Source organism: Psittacula echo (assembly GCF_963264785.1).
Source record: "Psittacula echo genome assembly, chromosome: 5".
NCBI lineage: Eukaryota > Metazoa > Chordata > Aves > Psittaciformes > Psittacidae > Psittacula > Psittacula echo.
The window spans coordinates 72,708,737-72,721,455 of NC_137739.1; the positions used below are offsets into that span (position 1 = coordinate 72,708,737).

Below are 12,719 nucleotides of genomic sequence, written 5' to 3' on the forward strand. Positions count from 1 at the left end.
ATGATTTTCTCCCAGTATAACCTCACTACATCCCTGTAGCGCTCCTAAGTTGCCTGCCCCTTCTTCCAAAGGTCATAAACAATTCTTTTTTTCCCAAGTTCCAGCCAAAGCTGCCCTCAGCCAGGCCAGTCTTCTCCCCCACTGGCTTGTCTTTTAGCACATGGGGATGGCCTGATTTTCTTCTTGAAGAATGTCCAGCCTTCCTGGACTCCTTTGCCCTTCAGGACTGCATCCCAAGGGATTTTGTCAATTAGGCTCCTAAACAGGCCAAAGTCTGCCCCTCAGAAGTCAAAGGTAGCAGTTCTGCTGACCCTGTCTCCTTACTTCTCTGAGAATTGAAAATTCTACCATTTCTTGATCACTGTGATCAAGACAGCCTCCAACCATCACATCACCCACACGTCCTTCTCACAGGTCCAGTGAAGTGCCTTCCCTAGTGGGCTCGCTGACCAGCTGGGTCAGGAGGTTATCTTCTACGCACTCCAGGAACCTCTGAGACTGTTTTTCTCTCTGCTGCATTGTATTTCCAGCAGACAGCTAGTAAGTTGAAGTCCCTCAGGAGACAAGGGCCAGTGATTGTGAGACTTCTCCCAGCTGGTTATACAATATTTTGTCAGACTCTTCATTCTGGCTGGGTGGTCTATAACAGAATCCCGGCATGATATCTGCCTTGTTGGCCTTCACCCTGATTCTCACCCACAAAACCTCAACCCTGTCACCATCAACATTAAGTTCTAGACAGTCAAAACACTCCCTAACATACAGGGCTACCCCACCTCCCCTCTTCCCTTGCCTGTCCCTTCTGAAGGCTGTACAGCCAACCACTGCAGCACTCCAGTTGTGCAAATCATCCCACCATGTTACCATGATGGCAACTATGTCATAGGTTTTCTGCTGCACAATGGCTTCCAGCTCCTCCTGTATGTTGTTCACGCTGTGTGCATTAGTGTAGATGCATTTCAGTTGGGCTATTTATCCTGCCACCTTTTTGGGGGGATAAGCCCTAATTCCTACACAACAGTTCTCAGGTGCTAAAGTTGTTTCTAACACATCAGCAACTCTCACATCTTTGCTGCCACATGGATCTCCATCCCCTACCTCCACTAAGTCGGTAGACTGAAGGACCTCATTAGCACACTGTCCCTCAAACATCCATGTGCTGCATTAAGGCTTATGTCTAGTGAGCTGGGTTTTATCCCTCTCCCCCTTCAAATCTAGTTTATAGCTCTTTCAATGAGCTCTGGTAACTCCTGTGCAAAGATCCTTTTACCCTTTGGGACAGGTGTACCCTGCCTGTCATCAGCAGGCCTGGTGTTGCGTAAACATGATCATGATCAAAACCCCCAAAATTCTGCTGGTGACACCAGGCTTGGATTCAGGTATTGATCTGCTGTCTCTGTTTCTTCCCTCATCATTCCCTGTAACTGGAAGGATAGAGGAAAGTACTACTTGTGCTCCTGATCCCTTAACCAGCTGTCCCACGGCCCCAAAGTTTCTCTCGATTGCCCTTAGACTTCTTGTTGCAACTTCATCACTGCCTACACAAAAAAGCAATAGTGGATAATAATCCAAGCACTGTGCCAGGGTAGCAATCTTCTTCTTCACATCTTTAACCTGGGTCCCAGGGAGGCAGCAGACTTCCCTAAGAAGTGGACCAGGTTGGCGTACTGGACCTTCCATTCCCAACAGAAGAGAGTTTTCTATGACAATGATATGTCTTTTTTTAATTTAGGGAAGTGGTTTTGAAGCAGGGTGTAGGTTGACTTAACCTTTGCAACACCTCTAACCTAGAGTTGCGGGGCTCCACTTAAAGAGCCTTATACCAGTCAACCAAGGGCACATGTGTCCTGTGCCTGCTGGGCCCATTTCAAGGAAGGCAGGGTGTGATTCCATAATCTCTCTCTCTCCCAACTAACAACACTAATGAAACCGGACCTTCACATCCTCAGAATGATGTCCTGGGCCGGAAAGCCACCAACATAGTCCAGTCCAGCCCCTTCCTGGGCAAGTCAGGGATGGCTCTGCTCACACCAGCTGTATTTTGGCTGAACAAGATCTCACTTGTACACATATGACAGTCTGATTTAAGTCATTTAGACCAAGGACCCACAGGAAACATGCTCACAGACAAGGCCATGGGCTTACACTGTCACTGTACTAATCAGAGGTGACAAAGACATCACACTTAGTTACAGGCCACAGGGCAAACTGAAAAGCCATGCTGAAAATCAAGGAAAATATTTGCATTAGCACATTGTGCTTTCCAAAGGATGAAGGCATGGGAGCAACATTTGGGCAAGAGACTGTGAAGAAGAAAGGTGACCTGTGACAGGAAAGCTAATTCTGAGCATCTTCCAGCCCCGAGGGCTCAGGTCTGAACTTCACAGCTCCATCCTGCCTGTCTTTGACACTCAGCAACTACACGGTGCATAGCCCCAGTGTTCATTGGTGCGTTTCTCAGAAAAGACAGGAGCGTTTCTATTTTTGATCTCCCCGTACAGTCTTGGATCATAAAACTCACTGACTTTGTGAACAATTGACTTGCTTGAAGTTCAGCTAAGCAACTCAAAGAGCTCAATACTCATTTGGATTTAAATAAGGAGCTTCAAGATTTTAAACCAGCACCTCTAGAGGATGTGCATGCAAAAGATAAGGTTATTCATCCCTGAAGACTTCTAAGCCTTAAATGATTGCTGCCAGGAGCAGGAAGAAATGACACTTCCTTTCCAACTCATATATCCTCAGGAGCCCCAGGGATGAGACGTTCCTGAGATGAGGAGTGGGACTCATCTATACAGCAGGGCAAAATTTACATATATCATTCTTGAGTATTAATTAGGATATGAAGGGGAAAGGAGCATCGTGTTATCATTCAAACAGCACTTTCCACCTGGGTCATGATGCGTATGATGCAGTCTTTCACAGAGTTGTGCCAGATCAAGCTTTGGTCCCCATGTATTGGGACATAACCTGGGGAGCCAACACCTCTCTCAGAGGATCCTTGTTCCCATCCCTCCATCCTGCTCTGTCCAGCTGATGCTTGTCTGGGATGCACAACCCTCATTTAGGAGAATCATGAGCGATCCTTATGGGTGGGAGCAGCTTGCTTGCTCTCTTGTCCATTTGGCCTACTCATTCCTTGATGTGAAAAACAGTCAGCTTACTTACTTTCCCAACCAAGCTCCATGAAACAGCCACCTCATAACCAGTCTGTGCAGCCACTGCCTAAAACACACGTTCCCTGGGCCACTAACCTGCTCATTTCGAAGAGGAACCGGTCAGCCTTGGCCATGCGGTCCAGCTCGTGCTTATGCTCTTCCAGCAGGTCAACATCACCCTTTTCAGGAACAAATTTCAGGAGCTAAACAAGGAAAAGCACACTGGTGGACAAGAGGTCTGGGCAGAGATTTTCAGGAGCAAAATGGTAATTTTTATGCTTGAATTTACTGCCTTTTCAGCATGTATAGACAGAGAACCCAAGGCATCTGTGAAATAAGTGTTTTTGCTGTCCCTGTGACTTTCCTCCCACTACTCCATCACATTAGTGTCTCTTGCTTCTGCCCTTCCATCGTTCTGGTTTTACAACATGGAATCATGGAATCAACTAGGTTGGAAAAGACCTTTAAGATCATCAAGTCCGACCTTCAACCCAGGACTGTCAAGTCCACCACTAAACCACATCACTAAGGGGCTCACCTACATGGTCTTGAACACTTCCAGGGATGGTGATTCCACCACTGCCCTGGGCAGCCTGTTCCAATGCCTGAGCACTCTCTCTGTGAAGAAATTTTTCTTAATATCCAATCTAAATCTCATGTACTACATCTGTTCCAAGGAGGTTTTGACATCAGCTCTGCCAGACGGCTTTGATTGGCTGCAATTCTACCTGTTTGCAGATGACAATTTTGTGCAATGAATCTTCCTACTTCTTTGTTGAAAGTGCAATTATCAGTTCAGCTTTAAGGACCAGTGCATAATATGCTTCCAAAGGGATTCAGAGGGGGTGAACAACGGGATTTGCTTTTTGAGGACTGCACGAATGCTGAATAAGCTTTCAAAAATTATCCCCCACTGAGCACAAACTTCAAGCTGCAGCCACAAAATGGGCAACTGGCCCAGGCTTGGGGTCCCAGGATGGATCCAGGGTACAGCCATGGCACATGGAGGCCATGCTGCTCCCAATGCCAATGCTACAAACAAACTGCTTTTCTGCTGCTTCAGCCCTCTTGGGTGTTTTTTCAACATGCAGTTGTTAGACAATCTGTGGCCTTGACAGACTTCTTAAAGCCATGGTCTGGTCCCGAGAGCCTTGCACAGTGTGGTCTTAGCATGAAGCAACTATGGAGGATCACAAGACACACTGCCCACCTGCTCCAGCATGTCTTTTGGGAGGTCCTCCTGCTCGTCCATTGTCAAAATCGCTCGTTTGATCTCCTCATTTGAGAGTTTCAGCCTGAGAGATGGAGGAGAAGGAGAGTTATTCCCAGCACAGCAATTGGTCAACATTCAGGAGCATTTCATGACACACCCATGCAGCATGAACAGCTTAATTCCCAGCCAGAAGGAGAACACAATAACACTATACAGTGTCTTATGAAGAAGGACATGTGAGAAATGTGGTAAGACTGTGCAAGGCACAGCACAGAACAGCCCTGGCCATGCTGTAAACGGGGTGGGGGGTGTGTGTCAAATGCCACTGGCCAATTCCCTCTCCCCACACCACAGCTGCCATCTCCTGTTTTCTACTTTCTTGTAAGTATTGTAAGTAGTATATTATCGCATATTAAAAATACCTAACTTATATGTAACTCTCGCCCAATGATGCTGCTCCTGCAGTGCCAGCATCCCCAAAGGCCACAGGGCCAGCAAGGGTCACACTCCCTGTCAGCAGCGCAGCACAGCCTGGGCTCAGGAGAGCAGCTCAGCACTGCCCCTCAACCCACTGCCACAACCCCTAAAGAAAATATGGCAAATTTCTGATGCTTTTCTTGGATTGAACACATTGCTTCTCCCACCCCTCCCAGCCACCTTTGACCGGAGTCTCCATCTAGGAAAACAGGGAAAGAAATCCAAAATCTGGGGAAGCAGATGCTCAGCATCCCAGGAAACCCTCCAGATTATTTATTTATTTTTTTGAGGGGCGGGGATTCAATGTGCTTGGAAGTGTTAAGAGGCTAGAAACCAGCCTCCCCTCTACCTTGTTCTTCCTCTACTTGATGTAACAGGAATTGAAGATGTAGCCTCAAATTTGAGGTTTCTAAAACCACAGACCACTGTATCCCAGCAAGCCTGGTCTTCCCTGGCAGCAGTTTATTTGACAGCTGCCTGAACCAAGCTGAGGCAATAGATAGATAGGAAGATGCCCTCAGCAATTCTTGGGCTAGAAAAGCAGTTAATTACAGTTTAATATGTCTGCAGCACTCCCTGTGACTGCTTCCTGCAAAGACTTTGATTGTAAAACCACACATATTTTAATTCACATTTTATGAATGCATTGAGGTTCATAAAATAATCTAAATGCAAAAGAGGGAAAGCCCAGAAACTGCTGCCAACATCCTATTCGTTGCCCAGCTTGCAGTGATGGTTAAAGCCATTGCAACAGATACAGTTTAAGAACAAAATCCCCTGTACTTGCAGCCAGGGAAGAGTTGCACAGTTGAAAAGACCTGTCTGTGGGCTTTGAGGAAACCCATAGCCCCAGCCTTGGCAATCAGTGCTGCCAAGAGATATTGAAACACTGGATGTGGCTCAAAGGAATGAGCTGAAACCAGAAACACACCCTACGGTGGGATGTGAGACCTTGGAAGTCAACCTGATCAGCAGATCAGAAAGAAGACTGGGAGCTGACTTGATCACTAAGTAATTAAACAAGGGAGGTATTTTTCACTCTGGCTTCTTTTCAGGGAGCAGACTGAGACCACCAAGCTAGCTTTTGGAAGATGAAGCTAAGGCAGGAAGGGTGCTGGTCTTTAAGACCAGGACAGTCAGGGCTTGGTTTGTTTTGAAACCTTTTGTTCCAGACTGGAAGTGAAGGATTAGCTCTATCAAGGCAGGTGGATCTTACAGACCTGGCAAGTAAACATTTGCTCTTTGAAGTCCATGTTTCTCATCCTGTACGTTGTCCTCTCTCACCTCCTGCTTGAGGAAGATCCCAAGAGATGGTTTGCAAAATGAGGAGTTAAACTTTCACCTCAGGCAGGAAGCTCACAGATTGTGCTGAGCAGCAGCCAGGACAACCACTATGGTCGCTTTATAAGGAGGAAAACCAGGATCTGTGGAAAATGTCCCCTTTGCTGCTTGCCACGATGACACCCTACCGGTCACGTACAAAGGCAGTGGCCAAGGATGGATATGACCTGCGGTGGGATATGAAGCTGCAAGAGGACTCTTTTGACACCCAAGCAGTGACATGAGAGCACAGACTGCCAATAAATGTCACACCAGTCACCATGCCGGCGAAAAGCAGACACTGCCTGTGTTCGGGCATTTTGGGGGATCCCTAGGAGGCACAGATGCTCTTGGGAGAAGGGGGTGGGTGGGCAGCTACCCCTCATCCAAAGTGAACACCTAAAGCAGATGCTTTACTGTGATCGTCTTCAGAAAGGTGGTGAAAGATGAAGGTGACTTTTGTAAGCCCTGCTCATTAAAAGTAAAGTCAGCAATAAAACGCATTTAAAAAGAGAGGCTGAAAAAACTTTTCCCAGGAATCATTACAACCCAGTGCCAAGAACAAGAGCCTGCCCCTGCATCCACAGAGAGCAAGCGCAGGGCGCCAGAAGAAAACAACTTCTCAGACAATTTGATGGGAAAGGGGCCAGTGAAAGCTAGAAGCTTATCTATAACCACAATAATTATCATTGTTGGCAGCAGCTGTTGAACGTGAGCCGTCTGAGAGGAACGGGGTCGCAGGACTTGCTGTCACAGGGATTTAAAGCCAGCAGCCCGCTGATGCGAAGTGACAGCTCGCCAGCCTGACAAGCGCAAGGCTATTTTGCGTGGCTTTTGTAGAATCCCGCAGAGGACGTAATAAGTGTGAAGGGAAAAAATGGATTCCGCCGGGAAAGGGACGCGCCCTCTTGAAAAGCCACATTCATTTGAGAAAAATGCTTCATGCCGCCTCGCCAGAGAGAGGAATCAAACGAGCCATTCACTGCTAGCACAGGCAGAAAGCGATGGAGCAAGGGCTTGATTTGCATTGCAGGACACAACACTTAAAACAGACCCATGTACTCAGGAAGTGAAATCAAAGATATGGTGGGTTCATAGAGGAAGACCCAATAATGCAGTGACATTGCCAGAGCATTCTCCAGAAACAGGAAGAAAAAAGTGTTAAAAATATTCTTGTGCTGCATTACAAGCCGGAGGAAAATCCAGTGATCTCACTGCGCAGTAATTTCTCCCAAAGCAAGGGAAACGGGCAAAAAAATAAATCTACAGAGAGAGATAAAGTATTTCACTGGCCGTAATCTTTCCACGCTGCAAGCCAAACAATGCCTGGTGAGCTTACAAACGTCTGGGCTAAATCAGGGGCCGAGCTTCCAGGTCCTTTCACATGTGAAAGTCTGCTCATCCCCACGGTGGCTGCACAACAGAGGCTGGGGAGCAGCAGCCCAGCTGCAGCAAGCTGCTCTGCAAAACTAGTCCCTCAGCAACAGTGGGACCAGGGACTCCCTGCTCTGCCCAGCTTAGGGGTGGGCAGCCGGGCAGGCAGAGATGAAAGTTTGCCCAAGGGCACATGCAGTCTGCTGGAGACGCAGGGACTGGACCTGAGCCCACCAGCAGGATGCTTGGGCTTCATCCCCACACTGCCCTTCCTTTTAGATGCTTAGCATCAAGATTAAATCACCCAAAGGGATTTCGGTGACAGAAACTGGATGGTGGTCCCTTGCAGAAGAGGAAGAAGGAGTAGACTTGGCTGCTGCTGCAGTGCTAGAGAAATGCCCTGCCTAGCTGTCTCCTTTTCCCACTCATCCCCAGGAGCAACACGGGACAAACCCCAGAAGCACCCCCAAAGTGGCTCACATAAGCTGCTGCTTCCCCAGAGCCACTTGTCTGCACAGGGCCCCAGTGCTATGGGAGATGTCTGGGAAAAGCTGCATGAGAGTCCTGGGGACTGTCCTGCAGGGCAGGTCTGATGCTGCCTCTCCCCTTTGAAATGACACAAAGGGGAGGGCAGACAGGCAGTAGCCTCCGTCATGCCCTTTTTGTAGGATTGACTCATTTCCAGCCATTGCTTTCTTGGAAGAGAAAGGTGTGCTGGTGAATGAAATGAAGACCTTTAACCAGTAATGCACACAACATGACTTTGAAGTTAGGTGCTGATGTAGCCCCCCTTCCCACCAAAGGGGCTATTTTTGTGCTTAACTTTCAATTAGACACTTAAACCTCTGGCTGAATTACACCTAAACCCAGTCCGACTATGCTCAGCCTAAGTATGGCAGGGAGCAGCCCAGCCAGTGCTCTGAATCCCATGGCTTTACTTGCTAATAGCTGGCTGCCTCAGACATACTCATTTGCCTGCTGCTTTAAACTCTGCTTTCATCATCATGCTTTTTATTTGGACTGCTAGGAACTACGAAAATCCCCAGAAGCAACCCAGAGCAGAGGCAGCCACAAACACAGCAGTTTTACCACCAAACACTGTGGCACATGGCTCGCTGCATTCATCGCTCCTGCTGCCCAGGGCATGCACACCACCTCTGGGAGAGCTTGAAGAAGCACCAGGGACTGTGAGTTACCTATCCAGAGGGTTTTTATTTTCAAACACCAGCCTCTACATGTTTCCTAGGGAAGAAAACCAGCCGGGCTGCCCGGGCAAGGCACCAGCTCTTGCCAACCCATGAAGTGGGAAAACACAGTATTTTGGAGCTGTGGCTGCAAGCCCAACCTGCCAGTGATGGTATTCCATCCTGCCTGGTCCTGGGCAGCACAAAAGCTTCTGTGCTTCCAGGAAGCAAAGTGAATATTTCTGAATGGAGCTATATTTTACTGCTGTTGGGATGATCTTTTTTTCTTCTTTCTGAGTGAGTCAGGAAGAAGAGGCATTTTCTGCTACTGTTTGGGTTTTGTTGTTTTGTTTTCAAGCAGCTGTGCTGATGGTTCATCCTTTCAGACCACTGTAGTCTAGCTTCTCCTTTCTCAAGAGTCAGTTTTATTGGAGTAGTTATCTTGCCAAAAAAGGTTCCTTTTATCCCCTTGGCAGCAATATGGGGATTGGACTAAATTGCTGGTAACAGTGCTGAGCTCATCTGGCGAGGGGCACGCAGGACACTGTATCCCAGCAGGGCTGGGCAGTTGTAAAAGGGAGACATCCAAAAGTCCAGATGTGGTACAGGACACTTGTGTGGGCAGCCAGGCCCTGGGTGAGTTATGCTGCTGCTCCCTGCACCCTCTTGATACCCAGTGCTTTTGTCAAGCTAACAGAAACGCTCTTCAACCACCATCAAAGAGCAAACAAAACCCAGGCCGAGGAAGATAAAAGGTGAAACCAACCCTCCTCCCAGCCCTTGCAAAGGCTCACCAGGTACCCCAGCCCCCCTGGGCCTTTCTAGGGAGAGCGAATTGCCAAGTACCCAGTTAATCGCATTTCCTTCCCGTGCCACCTCACCACGCATGGTGTAAAGCTATAGCTGGGTTCAGGTGTCACTGGCTCTCCTCCTGTGCTGGCTCCTGTCATTAAACCCCTCCTCAGGGATAAGCAGCACTCCCCCACCCAAGGCAGGTATTAAGCATTCCCCCACTTCCCGAAGGGTGAGAAGGCATTAACTGTACCTGGAGAGGAGGATATTGCAATTCTGAGCTCTCCGACCATCTATGACTGAAAGCTCCTTGACTTTATGCCGGGAGCTCAAAGTGTCATCGATAGCATCTTCCTTCTACAACAAAATAAAGGAAAAAAAGAAAGAAAGAAATGCCTGGAGAAAAGCAGTGGAGAAGCAAAGACATTTAGTACTCTCAGCACATAGCAGCATGATACACAGCCGGCCCCCATTAATCAGGAGTGTCACCATGGGTTACGGGTAAAACCCATCGCCTGTAACTGAAACACAGTAAGTCATTTCATAAACCAGAGCTGGCTTTGAAGCCACTGGTTAGAAATGTAAATATTTTCTCAGACAGGGAAGATTTAAATATCTGCAAACACACAGGCACTGCTGAATAAATAAAGCCAGACTTTCTTAGCATACATATTTGTGATACTTCATTAAACCCCTGCATGAAATATTTCATTACAGGCTGCTGCACACACTCGGCATCACTCTCATTCTCCACCCCTGCTCCAAACATCTGCAATCGCCCTTCACGCATCAGTCCTCTCAAGCAAGCTAACCAGTGCAAGCTACAAGACTTGCAAATGGAACCTGCAGCATTTGCTGCTCTTTGAGTGAAATTCTCCCAAAATAAGGGACTTGAAAGCAGCAATTGGTGTGGCATAAACACCTACATCTCCTAAGCAGCTTAAATACGTTTCCTTCAAACCAGTAACAATACATAATAGTTTGTGGGTGAACGGACAGATCTACACAACACCAGTTTTGCAGGGTTGCCCGAAGGGTTCATATTGCCCCCAGTTTTAATTTACCATATTGCATGTTTCAACCAGGTTAATCAATTAAAAGACAGCTATTTAATCCTTCTGGATGGAACATAACTGGGAGCTGCAAGGTTCCACATTCTACAGATCCACACTACATGTCTCTAAGCATAGCAGACCTGGCATGCAGCCACTGCACAGGTTGATAGTGAGCACAGAAGTTTCCATTTTTTACTCTTTTTCTTGTTTGAATTAAAAACAAAACAAACAAACAAAACCCAACAACTCCTCTAGGAGAAGCACAGAGCAAAGGCAGTGGCAGGTGAGCCCCAAGTCACCTACCACCAGATGCCCCTCTTGTGTGCCTTGCCTGCTCCATGATGAAACAGAGCTTCAACCACAGGTATGACTTATTTCCATCTTTTAAATAGAGAAAATGCCCAGGGGTAAGAGCTTCTCTGTGTTAAGCTACATTTGGAAAGTTAAGCCCTGGACTCAGACATTGCCTTTGATATCAGTCCAGAGAGCAGAGAGGGAAGCCTCTTACTTACCAGCCTCCCCAGCATCAACTTTCAAGCTGCTACTCCTGGTCATCTTTGTACTGCACTGATTTAATCCCCACTTTGCAGCATGTTAACCCCCCCAGCAGCACACGTGTTCCCCACATGCCCAGCCCCATGCTCTTCCTGCCCTCACCACTCACGGGTGCCAAACTCCTGAGGATGCTTGCTTACCTGTCTGGAGTTACCATTCACAAAGAAGTCCTACAGCCATAGCAGAAGCATGGAAAAAGGCAGTAAAAACACATGCAGTTCAGTGATCTCAGCAAAACCAAAAGGAACTGAATCACAGACAAGGGGAGGGTGCAACATAGGGTGGCTTGGCAGCATGGGGAGGCACTCAGGGTCTACCAGCACCAAGATAGGAGAGATGCATGTGAAAATGTGATGAGGATTAAAAGATGCACAGAAGGGGAGGGCTGATGGGAGAGGGAGAGGTGGCTCCCTGAATGGATCAGGCCAAGGTGCTGGTGTGCAAGTTGTTGAGGAGGGAACATGGGATGAGGTGGGAAGATGCTGGCGAAGCCCTGCAACCACTCTGTGCAAGAGTCAGTGAGCACTGACCCACAGGCACAGCACTGCTCAGCCCGCCGTGCTGGGGAAGAAAATTGCTGCATTTTGCAAATCTAGAGGACTGAAATGCCAACGTGACTGCCAGGAAAAACAGGCTTTCAAGTGGAAATTACAAGAGGTTCATCCCGGAGCAAATGTGGCCGCAGCAAAACTTTACCATTTGCCATGGCAACAAGTTTTGCCTTGACTTCTCTGACAGGGACAACCACCCTTCTCCAGGGCTTGGCAGCCTGGCCAAATGCAACCCTGATGCCCCAGTGACACCACACTTTTCCAAAGACCTCGTTCTCCTGCTGGGCTACCCCCCTAGACTGGGAAGCATGTGCAGCAAAGCCGGCACCACACACACTTGCATGCACACACTATGGTTTTCCTTCCTCATTCCCTGGGCTGCATCTTTTTTTACGTGTCTGTTTGGCTCAAGAGACCACCCAGCACCTCTGTGCGGGGAGGGAGGTTTCAAAGGTGCAAGAATGGTTCATTTTATTTATTTTGTTTGTTTTCAACAGAAGGCAGGCAATGACCAGAGGTGGCACGTGGGTCCAGACACACTTGGTTTACAAGAGTGCTTCCCTCCAGCCCTCAAACCAGCCTCATCTTCGCACCTTTCCCTTGCACGAACTGTGATCCAGCCTCTGCTGCAGGATGGTGTTGTAAGAAGGAGTGGAGTAAGCTTTAAATCTGCTGTCACATTTCGTACAAGTGTTCCCCACCCCTGCTGTCCCTGGCCCCTGTGCAGGTCAATCTCACTTGCACAGCGGAGCTTGAGGCTTTTCTCCTTTCATCCTTTTTTGGGAGATGAATTCTTTCGCAGCTCACTGCTAAGCCCCTGCTTCATCAACACATGTGTTTTCCACTTGGCACTGGCTCTTTTACATCACTCACTGCTGCAGGACCTGCCAGGACTGCCCTGGCTGCGTCACTGCCACTTATCAGCATTGTTCCCAGCCTCCTCCCCCTTTTCAGACTCTCAAAACATCTCTGACAGAGGTGCAGACTCCTGTGCAGCACATGTAAGCCCTGACAGCCCTAGACTTGCTTTTCTCCATCAT

General features: G+C 48.1%; 1 protein-coding gene across 1 annotated transcript in view; it reads right to left on the bottom strand.

Moving 5' to 3' along the window:
• Positions 1 to 12,719, bottom strand: part of DAAM1 (dishevelled associated activator of morphogenesis 1) — an 84,135-nt gene that overhangs the window by 11,884 nt on the left and 59,532 nt on the right. The window contains exons 16-19 of the mRNA XM_080618521.1: positions 11,269 to 11,298; positions 9,772 to 9,875; positions 4,369 to 4,453; positions 3,255 to 3,361 (exon numbers count right to left, since the gene is read on the bottom strand). Of these exons, the coding sequence (XP_080474647.1) occupies positions 3,255 to 3,361; positions 4,369 to 4,453; positions 9,772 to 9,875; positions 11,269 to 11,298 (326 nt within the window). The remainder of the gene's footprint in view (positions 1 to 3,254; positions 3,362 to 4,368; positions 4,454 to 9,771; positions 9,876 to 11,268; positions 11,299 to 12,719) is intronic.